Consider the following 19494-nt stretch of genomic DNA (forward strand, 5'->3'; position numbering starts at 1 on the left):
CGCCCGCCGCCCCGCCCTTCGCCTCAGGGGGCGGCGGGAGGCTCTGCCCCGGTCCCCGCGGCCAGGGGAGCTTCCCTCCTCTCTCACACACACACACCCCCTTCCCCGGAGCCCGACGTCCGTTCGCAGGTTTAATAATGAACCGAAAACTCGGGCACGCTCCGTGACGGGCAGCTCCGGCTTCCACCGGTCCTCGGCTGCGCCCCGAAACGGGGAACTTGCCCGGCTTAATTAATTACACCCTGAATAACTTCCCGTACCAGCTAAACAGCCCTAATGCCATTTAAAACGCCTGAAAAAAACCCAAAATACAACCCAAAACCCAGGATTGGTACAAGTCAGGCGAACGACGGGACACCGAACACCTCAGGGCTGCGACCAGGACCACCAGCACGTCCCCCCGGTGCCGGCCCGGTCGGCACAGCGGACCGGCTTGCGAGGTCTTAACGATCGATGACCGCCCGGCAGCCGGCACGGAGATCGATAGCAATCATGGGACATCGCCCGGGAGCCGCCCGGAAAGCACCGGCGGCACGGAACCGGCCGGTGTCCCGCCGGTTGGGGCGTTCGGCTCCCGGGGCGAACCTCGTCACGGACCCTGCGCCCGCTTCGGTGGCTCCCCGGCCTGTCAGAGAGGGTCCCCTGGGCTGGTTTTCAGCCTGCAAGGGGAGCAGGCTCACAGAGGATAAATTTCTCTTTTTCTTAAAAAGCCAACGCTTCAGGCCAAGTGCCCTTAAATAAGGGGGTTACAGACTTTTCGCCTTTTTAAGCAGCTTATGCTATTTTAGTGAGCTGCTCCCTCACACACCCCTCGGGTTCTGTTTAGCCAACAATTCTCAGCCAACTCGCAAGAGGGTCAGAAGTCAAAGCATCTTATAAATAATAAATGCCAAGCCCATTTTATTTTCCTTCTTTAACCTGCAGGTTGATATTTTCCAAGTTGAAGCATCAAAAACCTATTTTAAAATGAAATGAAACCTGAGATTCTCATATAATTGCCTGACAGCAGTTGATGAATACTTAAGGGAAACACCAGTTTTACAAGACCAGTAACAAAACCCCATGATGTCTGACAACGTTTCCATGCTATTATTCTGCATATCTATGCATAAAAAACATAAAAGTAGGGCTATGCAAACAGTACTTTAAAAAAACAAAGATACAATCTCTACCTCAAGAAATCTGCAATACAAAGGCTTGGTCCTGTAAGTTGCTGAGTATGACAACTCAAGCCTATATTTAATGCATTATAAATTCAAAAAAGTCAGAAAAAGCAATTAACTTGATAAATATTATGTACACATTGAGGCATCCTGACTGCCAAAGTGGTCAGAACCTTATTTCTCCATGTTAACCCACCCTTATATTGAAAACAGCTACATGTTTCCAGCGGTAAGACCTAATTTGGTTGTGACAGACAGTAGTTATGATAGGCTTTAGTTCTGAAGATTTCCTTCTAAACATCTCACCTGCTAGAGGTTGTGGAAGGAGTATATTATTTAGTAAAAAATAGATTCATAAGCTAGCTTTTAGAAAATGAATGTTTTAATATGGTACTTTATCCAGGACTAAAAAAAAAAGTTTTAATTTAGTTTAGAATCCCCTTAATGGCAAATGTTTACCAAGATTTACCCATTCCATGAGACTGCCTTTGTGTGCCAGGTATGAGTAACAGAACTCGGGACCAGAAATAACTGAATATGGCAAGTAGCTAATCTTTTTGCCACCTTTTTCTTGCCAGCTGACTCTCAAAACTATTCCTAACATAGCAGTGAGATTACAGCCTTGAGTAAACAATAAACTGTTTGCTAGTATTTTTTTCTTTTTACTGTCAGACTAGCTAGAAAGATCCCCAAATTCCAGGAATTTCTAGTGTGAAGCCACCACCCTTTTTGCATTCAGTTACCAGTTAGAAAACAGCATCAGGAAGCAAAGGTCCGCAGTTAATGCTTCTTCAGCAAAGAACACAGCGTTCTGCAGAAAAAGAACAGAGAGTCTTAAATACTAGCTGAATATGTTTTGTTTACATTTGCACAACAGTCCATAAACTCCAAGGTTTTATTTATTCACAAAAGCAAATACCTTTTTTAAAAGCAGGTAATTTAATTTGTTACTAAAATTGAGGACTCTTTTTTCTCTTCTTTCTCTGACTGGAGTAGGTTAAAGACAGTATCTTAATTATACAGACTAGTGGTGTTTTTGTAGAGCCAGCATCTGTCTCCCCCATTACTAAATAGTAATTATTAAATTACTGTAGCTCCTGTAGCAGCTACAGGAAACCAGAATTGTATTGTAATGTTTGCAGTGGGTTTCACGGACATTTGCCTTTCTCACTTCCTCCATTCTCAGACTTGTTGGCTATATGGGAACTGTCATAGTAGATTAGTCCATCTGCTCTTTATCCCCCACAAAACTGACTGGTACTAAACGCTCTGGAACACATACATGCTTTTTTTCTGGGCTCACCTTCAGCAACAGCAGATTACTGCTGTTTAACTTGGAAAAAAAACCCCCACATTACTGTAGCAATATGTCCTCCAAAGCAAACAAAATGAAGGAGTGCCAAACATCCATAACTAGTTCAGAACAAGGTCCCTGACACTCTCCCCAGCTCGCTGCTCTCCCTCCAGCTGTCACCAGTAGGAAGTGGGTTGCAAACACCCCTAGAAGTTCCAAGCTCTGGGGAGGGAAAGAAGAGATGGCACACATCTCACAGCCACTTAAAGCAAACAGTTCTGTTTTTCCATGACTTCCTATGGCTCTGGAGAAGCCTCAAGCATAAGGGCTGAGCTCTGACCTGCCATCCTTTCCCCTCTTTGGCAGAATTGGGACCCTACACACTGCAGGCTTGGTGGTGTTACGTGGTGGCAGCACTTTATACAGAGCAGACAGAGAAATGAGTTGAGGTGTGAGACTTATCTCTACTCAGACTCATCTGTACTCACCAATCCTGATCGCAAGGGGAAGGCTTTTGTGCTCCCTCTAGCAAATGCCTGCAAGGTGCCCGGGACCAGGTCTGTGGCCTCCACGGGTGACACCGCAGCAGACACTGGTGTTAGCTCACACCGGCTCTGGAGACAGGGCCGGGCTGCCCTCACAACTGAAGCCCCTTCTGCGACACGACCCGGCCTGAGCTCTAAGGGACCAGCCTACCTCAGGGGGCTGGGCCCGGCCTGCAGACCCCTGAGGCACCCACACAGCCTACCGCCGCACAGGGAGGACTGCTCACACCAACTGAGGCCCGGACACACGGCTGTAGACAGGCCTAATACCCCCGGCCACCCTTAGTCGGCCCCGCAGGGCCGCCATTCACCGCCGCCTCACCCTCCTCATCCTCACCCTGACTGAAGGGAGGAGGCAGCCACAGGGCGGCCTTATGAGGCGCGCGGGGTGGCCTCGAAGCGCGAGCACTGATTGGGCCAGGCGGAGAGGGCGGGGCTACGCGGAAAATATCTCCCAATAAAGAGGCGAGGGGCGGGGCTACGTGGGATAGCCGCGGGCAGTTATTGGTTGTTTCCGGGGTTGGGCGGGACTGGGGCAGCGCGCGAAGACTCGAAGCGGTTTCCTACGCAGCTGTGCGGCGGGAGCGCTGGGGCGGTGTCGGGCCGAGGCCATGGCGGCGGCTCCCGCTGAGGTGAGTCCTGCTGCTCCGTTCTGCGCTAACTGGCCGGCTGCCGCTGGCGGCAGCTCCTGGGCTGCCCACGACCTTGGGACTCCTCTGGCTGTGGCGCGGACGAGGGCTGGGGAGGGGGGTAACGAGGAGTAGAGAGTGAGGTGGTGGCGGCGGGGGAGGTCGCCGCGCCTCCTCAGCCGCCCTTGAGCGCGGGCGGCCCCGCGCCGTTACCGGGCTCGCTCCCTTTTTTTTTTTTCCCGCAGACTACATTTCCCGGCATGCCCGGCGGCTCGCCCATCCGCCTTGCCTCCCGCGGTGCATGCCGGGGAGTCTGTGCTCGACCTATCCCCGCGGGCGCGGTGCATGCTGGGGGCGGGGAAGGCCCACGGGCGCGGTGCATGCCGGGAAGGCGGCGCCTGGCCCGGCGGGCGGGCGCGGTGCACGCTGGGGGCTGTGGAAGGCTCCGGCCGGGGCCGTTCGTCAGGGCCCCCCGGTGAGGGTCTCCGTGTCGTTCCCCCCCCTCTCCGGTGAGGGTCTCTTTGCCCACCCCCAACCCCGGCCAAGGCAGCGGAACGCCTCGGCAGCGCTGGGCAAGGCTGTGACCGCGCTGGCCTGCTGCCCCGGCGGCGTGCCGTGGCGCCAGGCCTGTAGCGGCCCACTGAGGGGGGGTGTCAGCCGTGAGGGGGGGGGGTCGTTCCTGAGACACAGGAGAGGGGCCCTTCTGTTGCAGCGTGCCTGCACGCCGGGCTTGGGCACCTTGTCATGGAGGAGCCTTTCTAAAGAATCCTCTCAGGTGTTTACTGGTCCCTGTTTAATTAATTTTGGTGAAATGCAGATGTGGTAGAATAAAGTTTTCATTTTAATGGTTTTGAATTATCATCAGTGGAGATCAGCCAGTATGTTGATTCTCTTTTTTTTTTCCTGTATGCAAGCTCACCTTTCAGTACTAATAAAAGTTGTAGTGTAATCCCCCTTCACATAAATACACATACATTATCCTTGTAAGAATTAATTTGTATATAACTGTGTGTAAGGGATTAGCCAAGGTTTTGGAATGAAGTTAGACACCAAGAGTCATTACTGCATGAACAACACTTAACCACAGTAAGGAGAATTTTATTTTGCTTTGTAGTTTCCGTTAGAAGATTTGAATTTGGACTTGGAGAAAGCCCTTGATAGTGACTCTGACAGCGGACAGGGCAGCTGTGAAACAGCCTCTCCAGGTCACTTCAGCAAGGGGATAGCGTCTCTTGATGACAGAGGTCTGTAATATTTCCATCGATTGTCCCTGGTGGTTGTTGCCTTCAATGGTGCCTTTTTCATTTTATAAATACCTTTTTAGGAAGTTGTCATTGCGTGACCTGTAGGAATCCAAAGTGCCTTTTTTGTTGCTCAGAATGTGGGCAGACATCTGTAAATCTCTGAAAAGTGTTTTTTGAGGTACAGAAAGGGAAATAGTAAATGGGATGTGTCTTAATTGCTTATTTCCTTTCTTTTTGTGATTTGCTTAATCTATGTGCTTGTTGAGTTACTTACCGTGGGTTTTATTACTGTTTCAAGGCAAGTCACTAATCTATCAATCAGTGAAGGATTTTCAGCTGTGCCTTTTTTTTTAAAGGTTAAAAACCTGTAACATCAATTTGGGTCATTTTTATACTGCACTGCAGGGAGAAGTGGATTTTGAAAACTTGAGTTCAAGCTGATTTGCTATAGATGTTGACATCTGTGAAATTTAACAGATACATAACTTTGTTTAACTAATTGTTTGTTAATTAACCTGAGGAATTTTTCTCTCCATAGTGTGCATCATTTCTTTTCTTTTAATGTATTTTGTCAGATTCAGAGGAAGAGATTTTTGTACGTAAAAAAGCAAAAAGCAAGAAGGTGCTTCAGGACAGTGACAGCGAAGATGGAGAGGATGGTGGCTCTTTTGTGCACAACAATATTCCGGGTGGAGACAAGGAAAATGGAGAGGAAAAAGAGAACATTACTGCCCAGAGGAACAAGAAATCCCATCGGATTCGCCAAGGTCTGCTAGATAGTGATGACAGTGACACTGGTGACCGATTGCAGATTGAAAACCTTGAAACAAGCAGAAAGGCTGGCTTGTCTGAGGAGGAATCTGAAGAGGAGACGCCCCTAAAATCTGTGAAAAAGTACAGAAAACATAAACATGATTTTGAAGAAGAATCAGCAAAAAAAGCTGTAGGAAAATCAAGAAGAAGAAAGGAGAAGGAGAGAAAAATTCAGTCCATTAAACAGCTGAAAAAAGAAAAGAAGCCTAGAGCAGAGGTATATATTTTGGCAGAAAATCTCAGATGTTTTCTCAACTACCTTAAATTTATTACTGCATTTGCTTATTGTGTTTCAATGCTTCAACATTGCTAGTGTCCACATTCCTACAACAGATGTGGTATCCGCAGAATACCATATGAGTCTACCAGTTTCATCTGCAAAGAAAATACAAACCCTAACGCTTGATGATTTATCGTCAGTGCGTGTTAAGCCAGGCAGAAATTCTTTGGGTTCATTGGGGGTTTGTTATGTGCGCAGGGTGCTTTGATTGTTATTTCAGCTTTTCTCTACATTGCTGTGCTAGTTTCTGGAGGAAGCTTTGGGCTACTTTCAAATTGGAATTCTGGTCTAAATAAGTGGCTGCTTAGGAGGTTGCATATTGTTGCTATTTGTAAAATGTATATTTGAAGTGTTAATTTATTCTCTCGGAGTCATTTTGGTCTTCAGTAATTACTGAAATTCCCTGCTTACCATAGATGTAGGGAATATTGCTCCATGAATTACCTTGTCAACTTTGCAGTGCTGTAAAGTGAATATGACTGGCTTACAGAACACACAAGATGCTAGATTAAAGATGGCATGTACTTTTTCTAACTTCTTTCATCAAGACCTTTTGACAGTAATCTTGAATTAATGTCAAAGAACTGAAGGGGAGCTTCTGATATGAATTACACAAATACTTTATTCTTATGGCAAGCAGGTAGATGGTGGTCAGAGGTATCCTTTTAATGACAGTGGATGTCTTCTTGATGACAAAGAACTTTTTGATAATGGCTTAGAAGAGGAAAACGATTACCCCCCAGAGGATGAAGAGTCAATAGAATCAATACGAGCGGCGGTGAAAAACAAAATAAAAAAATATAAGGTAACATTTGATAGGGATACAAGATTATTGGTTATTAGTGGGAAATATTGTACTTGAGCATGTATTAAAACTCTTTGACAACGGTGCACTTCTACTGCTATGACAGAGGAGAGAATAGTCCTCTGCTTTTTGTTCTTAAAGATGGACAGATGTTGTCCTGGAAAGTTGTAGAGATAATGCTATAGTAGGAGCTTTGGAAATCTACCATAGGTATTATGTGGGATTTGTTTTGGTTTATGAGATTGCTTACTGGTTTTGGTAACCAGTGATGATTCTGTACAATGATTTTTACTTTTGACTTGTTTGTCCTTGGTAGTGCCTGTGTATCTAGACAAATAAATTAATCTCTTTTATGCACTGTAGAACAAAGAATGGTTTTCTGAGGGTGAAGGCTACAAACATGTATTTGATGATGAGAATGAGGAACCTGTATTAAAAGAACCAAAAAGGAAGGTGAAGTATTCTTCTTTTTAAAGCTCTCCATTGTTTGTTGTAGTGACTCAGATGTTTTTTGTATGCATGCTGTTCAATGTTTTTTTTGGTTTACTATTTTTAATCTTTTTTTTTTTAACTGGCTGCTTTATTCTGACTGCTTTCTGTTTGAAAGGGAAAAATAAGCTATTTAAAAAGTATAGATAGAGTCCCTCTTTTTTTTTTTTTCTGACTTCAGAAGCCTTTCTTTTCTTTCCTTAAGGAGCGGAAAGCAGCAAGGTTAAGTAAAGAAGCCATTAAACAACTACATAGTGAGACCCAACGACTTATTAGAGGTAAAACTTAAATTCTTTGGACGTAGAGGGGTATAAACTATTAAAAAATTCAGGGGAGAAACTGAAAGAATTTACCCAAAAGGTTAGAGCCTTCTTTCACCTAGCATGAGTTATTTAAGGTTGAAGGGTGCAAGACCATTTTTATTCAAGGTCCTATTAAAAGATATCTTTGTAACTATTGAAAAAGAAAAATAATCATTGTGCAAACACTTGAGCCTGTAAGCTTGTTTAAAGTTAGTGGAATATTTAGAGAGAGGCATGTAATAGAATGTCAAGACCAGTTTCAGTTTTGGTATAAACATCACAATTAATTTCCTAATGAATCCAGGGACATGTTGCAAATTTGGTCTTCAAGACTGTTGCTGTTGGAACTCTTTCCCAAACAGCAGTGTTTGCTGTACTTGTTTAAACTGTGCTGTTTGTGCCTAATCAGATGTCTTTGCTGCAAAATACTTGTGTCAAGCTTCTTTGAATTTCAGAGATATCAAATAAATCTCTCGGATAACTTTTTAAATTTTCTTTCACCTCCTTTCTCTGGTAGAATCGTCTGTGTCTCTCCCATATCATGTGCCTGAGACCAAAAGCGTTCACGACTTCTTCAAGCGTAGACCTCGACCAGTATGTCAAGGAAATGCCATGGCATTGCTGAAGTAAGCGCTTAAACCTTTCTCATATTTTTTCATAAATTTTGAGGATATCCCAGCTTTGCTTTTGGGGATAACCAGACTTTTGCATGCTATAGGTGTCGTATGACATACACGGCTGCTCTGTGGACAGTCACAGCTTTTTTCTGGTTTAATTTTACCTGTTGCTTTGACCAGAAAGTTTTATTAAGAAACTTTCTTAGGCTTCTTTAATTCCATGAACATCTGGAAATTACGAGTGTGTCACTGTTAACATGAGGCATTTCTTTCTGGCTTCATTAGGTCCACTAAATACCAGCTATCCCTAAATGAAGAATCTGCAGACACTAAGAACTGGAGCACGGATTGCAAAGATGGGCAAATAGAAGGTGATCAATCAGCAGCTAATGAACCAGAAACAAACCTTGGCAGAGATGTTGATACTACTGTGAGCAAGCCTCTTGCTGATGTAGGAAAGAACTCTAGAGAAGACTGTGCTGAGAAGCCTAGGCAGGACAGTGATGATTCTCATACAGTTAGGACTGTAATGACTGATAACAATACAGAAGAACAACAGCACTCTAACTTCCAAAGCACTGATTGTAGTGAACAAAAAGAGAATGAAATTCCTCTGGCAGTTGAAGGAGATGCCCTTGAGCAAAGAGGTGAAACGGCACCAGACTTACAAGGTGAAAAAAGCGATCAGCAAGTGGGGCCTGGATTGGTGGCACAACCTGAAAAAGTGAGGAAGTCCAAGTTGGATAAACTTCGTGAACTGGGAATAGACCTGTCCATCAAACCAAGAATCTGCTCTGGCAATGAATCCTTTATAAACCTTGACGAATCTGATTCAAATAAAGGTATCGCTTTTATTGTTGTAATCCTGTTGTATCTGTCCAAGTAAGCAGAGTTAATCTGACTTTAACTGGAACATCTCTGAGAAATGTTTAGGCAATAGAAGAGTCAGGCATGTTCACTTACTAGTATGGATTCTTTGCTTAACGTTGGTATCCCTTTTCTTCCAGCTAATGTTTAAAAGGGAAGTTCCGAGTCCTTAATGTTTGAAAGCTTGAAGGAATGTGCAGTGATAACTATTTAGTGATGAATGATTTATTTCCATTTTGCTATAGTGAATTATGTTGGTACTTAAAGCACATGGGAGCACTTTTTCAAATGGATTCAAAACGAGGCATGCAGTAATTATCTGGAAACAAAACTGGCCTGTGTTCCAGAGTGTTTACCACTGATTTTGTTAAAAGGCAAGGCTGGATAGCAAGCAAAAATTTACTTCTGTAGCAAGAATGGTTTGAATGTCTTCTAGGTACTGGAATTTGAACATTGGTTCATCAATATTAAATAATTGACCTTGTTTCAGGGAGAGATTGCAAATGATTAGGCAATTTTGTAACTCCGTTAAATCTATTATGTATTAGAAGATATTAAGAGAATGTCTGGACTGGATGCTACTTCTGTGCATGGAGGAAACTGACCTCTGCCAAGAAACAGTTTTTTGTCAGCCATCAGTCTGGTTTTAGACATATGTGTTAATAGAAGTTTAGAATTGCCTGGTGGCTGGAAGGCTAGACTGGAAGTGACTTGAGGTCTTCTGGATAAATCATAGTCAATGCTAAGGTAATTTAATATTAGCTAACATCAATTAAGTACAAGTTACAGCAAAAATATTCTGTAATACTTTATTGTTTTATTAGTCCAGTAGAATGGTTTTGCAAATATTTCAATATTAAAGATACAGAGTTTGTAACTAACTTCCTTTGGGGAAAAAAAAATTTCTCAAGACCTACTCTTGATAAAACTTTAACTCTGAATGCTTTTAAATGCTATCAAATTAATTTAATTTGCATTTTGAAATTTAATTAATATGTATTTAAAGAATTGGAAGCCTTGAAAGCACGTTTCTTGAAGCACACTCTTCGAACGTCAAAATCCAAAGCTGAACGGACCATAAACGTGAACATTATTCGTAAGGAGACTACATCTGAAGGAAAAGAGGAACTGAAAGCAGATGTGGTACCAGCAGTGTTAGCTGCAGAAAGCCTGGATGAAACAGTCCACACAAAGCCAGGTCGGTTTGTGAGAAGAAGTGATGATGGTTGAATTGGAAAACACTTTGTCTTTTTTTCTCTCTCATACTCCCTTTCCCAATGCTGCCCTATGAAATACAGCTGAAGGGATCTTCATCTGTGAAATTAGTATGTATGTTCCCTCTAATGGATAGCCCTGTTTTAAAAAAGAATCTTGATAGACTTCTTAAATAGCACTGACCTGCGTTGAACAGCTTCAGTCAGATCTTTGTGATTGGTTCTCTGGATTTCTCCCCATCTGTACCAAAATTTTGTGTAAACCTGTATCTGTACTGTTCTCTTCCATCAGTGCTTTGAATGTAACTCTCAGGCTTCTTGTGAACTATTACCATTTATTAGATCTCTCATGCTTCCTTATTTCTATACTGTGGTTTCTAATAGAATTGTATGTATGTGCAAACGAAAATGTGTGTGGAATGTGACTCATAGTATCCATTAAAAGAAACAGATTATTTGGCTAGTTCTATGGGCACATGTTATTTTTAGCTGCTCTTAATTATTTCATGTGCTATAGCCCATCTGCCCGTGGCAATTGGATGCTCTTTTTCCCAAAAGACAGAGTGGAGAGACAGACCCTATCTCATTCAGAGTGCTGCACCAGTGACATTTATGGATAATGAGAAATCTTGATAATTCATGAGATGTGTGGTCTCTCTAAATTGAGTTTATTGAAACTGACTGCTGTAGCTCTTATAGCTGGCAGATAAATTCATAAAAACATTTAAAAACAAGTAACTTTTTAATTCCCTTTTTATGTGTTTAGTTACAATAGATTGGATGCTTGAAGGCAGTGAAGTTAAGAATTCACTGTAGTACATGTAATGTATTCATTTATTCATTTCTGTCCAGGTGAAAAGCTACAAGCGCTGAAGGCTAAACTCCAGGAGGCCATGAAACTCCGCAGGACTGAGGAACGCCAAAAGCGGCAAGCATTGTTTAAATTGGATAATGAGGACATGTTGGAGGAAGAAGAAGAAGAAGAGGAGGAGGAAGAGATGACAGATGAGTCTGAGGAAGAGGAAGAAGGCAGTCATGAGGTCTGTATGCAACATTTTTACGTAACCTAGTCAGCTTCTCAATTCTGTTGCCTCTCACCAGTGAAATGAGACTTTTGTACACTACTAATATTAGGGAAATTGCCAAGAATTCTTCCTAGAAGCTAAAAAATTGCTATAGTTAGCATGTTCAGGGTTTGGACTGTCCAAAACTCAATTTATTAGTATTTTCCTTATTTGTCTAAACAGTATTAAAATCAAATATAAGTGTATAAAAGATTCTGGTGCTACTTTCTCTTTTTATATATACTTGGCTTATTGCTAGCAGTGGACAGCTGAGGTTACCTGTCATGGCCTTTCCTTTTTTAAAAGGGATTGGAACAGAGTTGCTTGAAACAACCAAGCTATTTCAGTTGTCTCAGAGTGGAATAGGTGCATGCAAGAACTGTGAATGTCACTCAGTTTCATCCTCCATATGTTAAAATGTTTTCCTGAAAAGTACGCAAAGAAGTGTGACAGACCAAAGCAATAATTGTATCTCTGCTATGTTTGGGGATATTTTTTAGAATGTGGAATTTCTGCTTGGCGAAGCAGAGGAAGATAATGAAGATATAGAAGAGAAACACATTGAAGATGGTGATAAAGAAACTGACAAAGAATCAGTTGATGGAGATAAGCTGGAGAAATCTGTGCACTGTGATTCTGTTCTCAAACCACCTTCAACAGAGTCTACATTGATGCTTTTTAAGGACAGCTCTTCAAAAATGGGGTAAATAAATCAAGCCTTAAAAATGGTGCCTGAGCAATTTTATATTTGATCAATACATGTAGATGTTTTGATTTGAAGTACTTCTTATAACTATTTTTCCTGTCTTGTTCCAGTAGTTATATGTGCATTCATATATATTTTCTTTTAAAAACCTAATGACTAATAGTGGAATAATCTGTTTCTTAATCAAAATGCACTAGATGTATTTTTGTGTGTTACCTTGTTTTTTGCAATTAATCTCGTATATAACGAATTGCAGATACTCTCTTCCGGATGAGAAACTTGAAATGGAAGAAGCTACAGACAAAGGACCTGCCAAGTTAGGTAAAGTAGAACTATTATCGTAACTATCATTTTCTTCACCTGGCACACATAGAAGTTTCTGTTTGAGATTGATATTCGATATTTTTGTTATTTCATCACCTGTATAGTTATACAGTATGATTATAAAAGTTTAGACTGGTGAAAAAATGGGAGGGCTTGAAAAAACTAGAGGAAAATAAAGTTCAAAATTATGCTGGAAAAAATATAGAAACCGTCAGAAATCAGTAAGATGAAATTCAATTAAAAAGTGTAATATGCATCCTGTATGAAGAAAGAAATCCAACATGACCACAAAATAATGAATTTTTAGCAAGGTGTCAGTGTTGCAAAATAGTATCTTGAGGTTTTACTGGATCACAAAAAAAAAGTTAAGCACTGTATTTATTTTTTTTTTTTTTCAGAGGATGATGATTCATTTTCTCTACCAACACTAGCTAAAGAGAATAGCCATAACAGCAGCTTTGAGTTGATTGGCTCCATGATTCCATCATATCAGCCCTGTAGCAAACAGATGTCACGTGGAGGGAACTTTTTATCTGCAGCAGGAGGTTTCAGGTCACCTTCCCCAGGTTTTTTCAAAACAAGCTTTATCAGCTCAGCTTCTAAGGTAAGGTTCTCAGTCCTATTCCTATCGTCTATTAACACAGTGGGTAGTGAATAAATGTATTTTATCCTGACTGTCAGATCTATCAAAAAATTAATACCAGAAGGCAGCATCTAGCCAAATGCTTTTATATGAGTAAGATTTGGGAAAAGCAAACTGTCCCCGGAGTTTAAAATGTCTCCACATTGGAACGGATAAAAATGACATTACAAAAACTTAGCATCTATTCTCTGACGTTTTAGAATATATAATCTGTTTTTTATATCTAAAATATGTACACCATAAATATTTTTTTTAAGCATACTTACATGGGCTACACAATATCTGATGTCAGTGAACTCCTATGATTTATCAGAGCAGTGTGGATGTACTTGACTCCTGCATGGTCTTAATCCTTTAAAATAGCTTAAATGTTTTATCCCATTCTTGCTTTTGATTTCTAGGCTTGCAAAACAAATAACTTGCATATTTTTCTATTCCTTTGACTAGAGCTCAGGAAAGACATCTGAGCCCTCTCTTCCCATAGAAGATTCCCAGGACCTGTATAATGCCTCTCCTGAGCCTAAGAGTTTATTTCCAGGGGCTGGGGAGTCACAGTTTCAATTTTCTTTGGAAGATGACACTCAGAGCCAGCTGCTTGATGCGGATGGGTAAGTAATAGGTGTAAAGGATGGTGTTTGATGCCCTTTAACAAAAATAGGACATACAGACCAGCAAGATATTTCTAACTACAGACTTTCTTTCAGGTTCTTGAATGTTGGACAACATAGGAATAAATACCAGTCCTCAAAGCATCAGCTGACTCTGGCTAGTATGGATGAGAATGCAATGGATGCCAATATGGATGAATTACTGGACTTGTGTTCTGGACAGTTTAGCAGTCAAGCTGAACACGTGCCAAATACCAGCAGCAACAAAAAGCAGAACATGGAAGAATTGCTGAATCTTTGCTCAGGAAAATTCTTGTCTCAGAGTATGTCCTGAAGTCTGTTTTCAGCTTTGATGATTACTTGATCTATAAGCTTTATGATAAGGTACTCCTTAGTCCTGGGCACTAATGCAGAATGTGGAACTTCGAGACTTCTGAGAGCTCTAACAATCTAACACCTTTGTGGGAGCATGCTAACTGTCACTTCTAGGATGCTCTCTGATATTTTAAGAGTAGAAATGTATCTGTCTAATAAGTTGCAATCTTACTACTTTTTGTAGCAGGTTCTCCAACATGGGCATCTTCGGTATCTTCCAAGGCAGAAAAAGACAGTGACATAGAAGATCCAATGGCAGAAGCTCTAGCACTTTGTTCGGGCTCCTTTCCCACAGACAGGTTAGCATTGTTTGTCCTAAAATTGACAAACGTTTATAGTGGTAGTTGTCTTGTTTCACTCTTAATGCATTTTCTTGTTCGACATCAATTCAAAATGCTGTAAGCAAAAGTGTGGTCTGTTTTGGGTGTGAAGGGGAGGAATGTTGCAAATTGCTCAGCAATCACTCTCTAAATCAGCAGCATATACTGTTTCCCACAGTTACTGTGAAGGGAAATTCTTCTTTGTCTTTCACTGATAGTGGAAGATGTGTTGAAGAACTCTCATCAAACTGAGAAAAGATTGTTAGAATGAAGGACTTCTGGGTTCTATTCTGGGCTGTTACCAAACTACAGGAACCATAACCAAATGTTAGTATTTGCATTTTCTCCATTGGTTAAACTGGAAAGGTGTATGGCTGCCTGACAAAAGGATAATGAGGCTTAAACAGGAATGTTAGGGGGATCCAAGAGGAATTTTAAGGGGAAAGAAACTCAGGATTTAGTACTTGCCCCATGGTTTCTGCAAGCGAAGACCTGAAGTCTTAAAATAAAACATCAATGCTAATGAGGATTTAGGGCATTTAAAGCTAAATGCTGTTGAGAGACTGTTAGCTCTTTGAATGCTCACAGCTTATTACCTGAGACCTGCTATCATGATGGTTGAAATCTTGCTTTGAATTATTGTGAAGCCATCATTGGAGGTGAAATGAAAACATGCATTTCTTTCATTTACTTTCTCCTAGGGAAGAAGATGATGAAGAGGAGCAAGAAGAACTTGGTGATTTTCAGCTTTTAACAGATGACAATGCCTTTGATAGTGAAGAGGTATGAACTGATGGAGCAGAACAACTGCTACAGCATTCTGACTAAGAGAACTCCATTTATCTACTTAGTTTTTTAATATAACCATCAATGCAAAGAATTTTGACTTCCAGAACAAGCTACTGAAACATTTTTAAGAGCAATGTTTGGATTGCTTAAAATGTCTCCTTAATATTATGATATGGTGGACAAAGCATCTTAACATAGCAAATCCTCTGAAAAATCTGTGGTGTTTTAGTCTGTGTTTATTGACTGAAGAATAGAAGAAGTTGTCATTACAAAGCACTCCACTTCTGAAATCCAATTTCTGAAAACTTTCTCTTTGACAGGATGAAAAAGGTGGAGATAGTGATGCTGAAGAAGCAGAAATGAGTGATGAAGAAGAACTGCTGAGACATAGACGGGGCTTGAAGAAAAAATTGTAAGTACATCTTTTTTTGTATATTAATTGCCAGACAGAATAGAATTTTAATAGCACTATAAATTTAGTCTATAATTATTCCCTCCCCAGCTTTAGTATCTGATGTTTATGGTGTTGGCTCCAGCTGTTTTCTTGCTTTGGTGCTGTCATGTTGCATGAGTTTAACTATGTTGCTGGTGGGTTATAGATGATTTCCATTATAATTTTCATTGTAGATGGAAATCAAAAGGCCACAATGAAATCAATGCAACATTTTTTTTGACCAAAAAAAATGCGGGAGTGCAGAAGTATTGTTTTCATTCCTCCTGTCTTAAGATCTTTATTCGTTTTAGCAAGTAAAACATCTAGTTGGCAGTTATCATTGCTATCACATTTGGTAGGCAACTGGCAAGGAATCTGGTGGATGACAATAATTTGGGGTGTTGTATGTTGGCAGGCCGTGTATGGGAATGTGCAAGAACTCAAGTATTAGTCTGTTACAAAAAAATAAAGATGATTCATGTTTTCTCATTTAGGATATGTGTTAATTTTATGTCAAAAGATAAATCTTGCTTTCAGAAGATTTGTTTGATTATTGGTCTACCAAACTGAACTCTTTTAATATTCTTTTATAGAAAACTGCAGGATTTCATGGAAGATGAGGCAGAGCTGTCAGGGAGTGATGTGGGCAGTGAGGATGAATATGATGGTGAAGACCTGGATGAATATGAAGAAGAGATTATTGATGAGGAACTCCCTAATGAAGTGGAATTAGAAAATCAAATACAGAAATTACACATGTCAGTGACAGTATTAGTATATATTTGTGTGTGTGAAGTCATGGCTCTTGGGTATAAACTGGACTAACCTCCTCCCTTTCTCCTGTGTTGATAGGAAGGCAATGCTTGACGATGACAAGCGTCAGTTACGCTTGTACCAGGAGCGATACCTCATTGATGGTGACCTGCATAGTGATGGCCCTGGCAGAATGAGGAGATTCAGATGGAAAAACATAGGTGCCTTTCTGATCTATGGTTAACAGATGGGGGTGAAAGATTGGAAAGAGAGAGTGTGTGTGTGTGTGTGTATGAAATACCACTTGGTAGTCCTTCAGAAGTAAATAATCTTTCAGAAATAAGTTGGGTTGGAGGGGGTCTGGTTTTGGATAGGGTTTTTTGTGTGTGTGTTGGATTTTTTTGGTTTTTTACTAGTCTGCATATTTTATGCCTCTTGTAAAATTAATAGCTAATTTTTTTTTCTTTGTCTAGATTATGCTTCACAGATTGACTTGTTTCAGAGAGATTCGGATAATGATGATGAAAATGAACAGTTTGATGAGACAGAAGCAAAATGGAGGAAAGAGCGATTTGAACGAGAACAGTGGCTTCGTGAGCAGGTAATAGTTAGCTTCCAGAATGGCATCTTGCTTGATATTTCTCTATACCATTGCTAGGTGAAATTGTTAGTTCCTCAAGTTAAACTCTGGAAAAAATACCGTTCATAAATGTATCTTTGTTTTTCATTGTGAATTCTGCTCTTTCTCTTCTACAAGTATTGTACAGAGAGAGAAACTAATTCAGAAGGGAGAGGCAAAACAACTACGTTCTGAAACAAGTCGGCTTCAAAGCTGAAATAAGTTTCTTACGCTGGGAGCATACCTTCAAGTTTTAGAAGTTTCAGTATTAGGTCAGCTTTGTCAGCTGAATGTGATAGTACAGGTTTGCTGTTCATTAATAGAACAAGGATGATAAAGTGTCTAAGAAGTTGCAATAAACTTTCACAGTAGAAAGTAAATAAAAAAGACTATTAATTTACATAATGAAAGGACTTGGTCTACTTAAAATACTGAATGAAACATTCATTCTTAATTTTAACTTTTCAATTTTATGAAGTGTCTTCTCTCTACTACAGAAGGAAAAAAATAAAGAGCAGGAGGAGGAAGAAGAAATCGGTGAAGACAGCCAATTCATGAAACTAGCAAAAAAAGTAACTGCTAAGTCCCTACAGAAGAAAAGTAAGCTTACTTTTTATTGAAGTGACAATCAAGTAAGAGAAATAAAGCTTAAATTTCAGTCATCACTTGTAGTCTCCATTGAAGCAGGCCACAGATCAGAAAACTCCAGTGTCTAGTTTTCTTACACCAGTCTGAGCTCATGTCTTCCCGAACTTGAAAGGCTAAAGGTATAAAAGCATTGAAAATATGCAACTGCAAGATTGATGATAATTGTGTGTATTTGCTTAATAAAATAGTATGCTACTTTTTGGAAAAAAAGTTGTAGAGTGGAAATAAATTCCTCTATGAGCCATACAACTGATGATGTAAAGGAATTTGATGCAGATTTCTGCCCCCCCTCCCTCCCCCGCCAGTGTTTGCTGTCTGTTGTCAATTCCAAGTTCTTCAGTTTGATATAAAATTATATTCCTTCAAATTAAATTCAGAAACTGACATCTTCCTCTGTCTCTGCTAGCAAGCCCAGCAGTAGTGGTACAAGACACAACACTGTTACCCAGGAACCCGTTTGAAACATTCAGACCTGCCAGTGACATCCAGGTTGGTAATGGTTCTGAAAAATGGTATTTCCAAACTGCATCTGTAGAACACAGCAAAGTCAGCTGACCCTAGATTCTGGCTATTTCTGGTTTGTATGGTAGTGAGTAACACTTCAGTAGGCAGTAGTCTTTTCTATTAAGAGTAACCTACTAAAAGAGCTGTCTTGTTCATGTGAGTGGTTTAATGCAGCATTTCTTTGTTCTTCAGATAAAAAATGGGTCTCTCTTGAACAGACCTAAAGCTGTCCTTCAGAAGCTAGCAGCAATGTCAGATCTTAATCCAAATGCACCTCGAAATTCAAGGAACTTTGTCTTTCATACACTTTCCCCAGACAAGAGTGAAGAGGCAAAGGAGAAATCAAAACTTCAGGTAAAGAGTTGTGTGGAATGTGCTGCCAATTGTGTAGATTGTTTAAATGTACAGGCACTAAGCACTGCCAAGTAGTTAAGAGCACTGTTGTTTTAAATATTCTCTGTGGTTTCCTAGTATGTGCTCCCACACCAAATAATTCTCTGGTAATTCAGAATTTCAACTTTTTGGAGATTTTATACGTTCTAATGTATTCTACTCCCCTGTAGGTGAAGAAAAGAGGTCCTACTGCAGTAATAACATCTCTGGCCAAACGGCCCAGGGTAGACAGCACAGAGGAATCGAGTCAAAGTCGAAGTATATTCCAGTACTTGGAGAGCTGAATGTTGCTTTTTAGGGCCAGAGGTTGTATCTTGTCTCTTTGCCAGTTGCGGTTTGTTTTGCAAATCTGCCAGCAGTCATCAGGAAGGTAAATAAATTGCTGTACGTTCTCAGGCTGCCACTTAATTCACAAGTTCCAGTAATTTCCAGGCAATGGTTGTCTTTATTCCCCTTTGTTTTTTCTCGGTGCTCCGTGGCAAATGAGAGCACAAAATCCATGCTTGGTTTGGAATGAAATGCTAACTTGGTCTTTCCCAAGCATTAAGGAAACTTACACTACTGTATACTGTCCTCGCAGAATCTCACGTTTCAGTGGTATCAGTTCCATCTGAAAATACCGCTCATGTGACAGGTATGACGCAGAAATGCTGCAGTTAGCTTAAAGCACAGATGGAGGAGGTATTTCTGCAGTTTTGGGTAAGAAGAAAGCAGTGTTAACTATAGCAGGACAGATGTTGCTTACACTTGCAGTACGAAGTTAGCTATAGCTTCCTCCAATGCCTTGTTTAATGTTTAAGCATTTATTAGCTTGACATTTTAAGAAGCTCTAATTTATGTTTGAAATGTATATTTTTAAAGAAGGTCCCAGTCTTCTATGAGACAGTACAATAGGGATTTCTTTCCCAGTTTTTATTGCTGTTTAAATTCTTATGCATATGAATGTGCATATGTGGAGAGGGAAGAGTGTGAATAGCAGACGTAGGAGAGGAAAAGAAGGTGTGTTGAGGTTTTTTATTTGAGTATTTGGGGGGGGGGGGGGGGGTTTGGTTT

General features: G+C 40.8%; 2 protein-coding genes across 3 annotated transcripts in view; one reads left to right on the forward strand and one right to left on the reverse strand.

Annotated features, from left to right (window-relative positions):
- Positions 1-1975, reverse strand: part of AGO4 (argonaute RISC catalytic component 4) — a 15216-nt gene extending 13241 nt beyond the window's left edge. For both annotated transcript variants that reach the window (XM_010575982.1, XM_010575984.1), the window contains exon 1: positions 1907-1975. The gene's annotated coding sequence lies outside the window, so the exon portion shown is untranslated. The remainder of the gene's footprint in view (positions 1-1906) is intronic.
- Positions 1976-3517: 1542 nt separating this feature from the next.
- On the forward strand, positions 3518-19473 carry CLSPN (claspin). The gene is made up of 25 exons (XM_010575985.1): positions 3518-3634; positions 4746-4875; positions 5451-5905; positions 6609-6773; positions 7137-7226; positions 7468-7540; positions 8082-8190; positions 8467-9023; positions 10055-10246; positions 11115-11302; positions 11827-12029; positions 12289-12353; positions 12755-12960; positions 13447-13607; positions 13704-13930; positions 14167-14281; positions 15004-15085; positions 15412-15503; positions 16118-16282; positions 16377-16498; positions 16751-16878; positions 17394-17496; positions 17951-18033; positions 18241-18402; positions 18612-19473. The coding sequence occupies exons 1-25, from the start codon at positions 3614-3616 to the stop codon at positions 18723-18725; spliced, it is 4008 nt and encodes a 1335-aa protein (XP_010574287.1). The 5' UTR covers positions 3518-3613; the 3' UTR covers positions 18726-19473.
- The last annotated feature ends 21 nt before the right edge of the window (positions 19474-19494 follow it).

The sequence above is a fragment of the Haliaeetus leucocephalus genome, unplaced genomic scaffold, assembly GCF_000737465.1.
Source record: "Haliaeetus leucocephalus isolate CR32 unplaced genomic scaffold, Haliaeetus_leucocephalus-4.0 Scaffold517, whole genome shotgun sequence".
Classification (NCBI taxonomy): domain Eukaryota; kingdom Metazoa; phylum Chordata; class Aves; order Accipitriformes; family Accipitridae; genus Haliaeetus; species Haliaeetus leucocephalus.

What these genes read in the sequence shown, in the direction of transcription:
- CLSPN (XM_010575985.1), top strand. Translation starts at nt 3,614, where the DNA reads ATGGCGGCGGCTCCCGCTGAG. An exon ending in AACAGTCCACACAAAGCCAG is followed by an intron (nt 10,247 to 11,114) that starts GTCGGTTTGTGA and finishes ATTTCTGTCCAG; the next exon opens with GTGAAAAGCTACAAGCGCTG. An exon ending in AACAGTGGCTTCGTGAGCAG is followed by an intron (nt 16,879 to 17,393) that starts GTAATAGTTAGC and finishes TCTCTACTACAG; the next exon opens with AAGGAAAAAAATAAAGAGCA.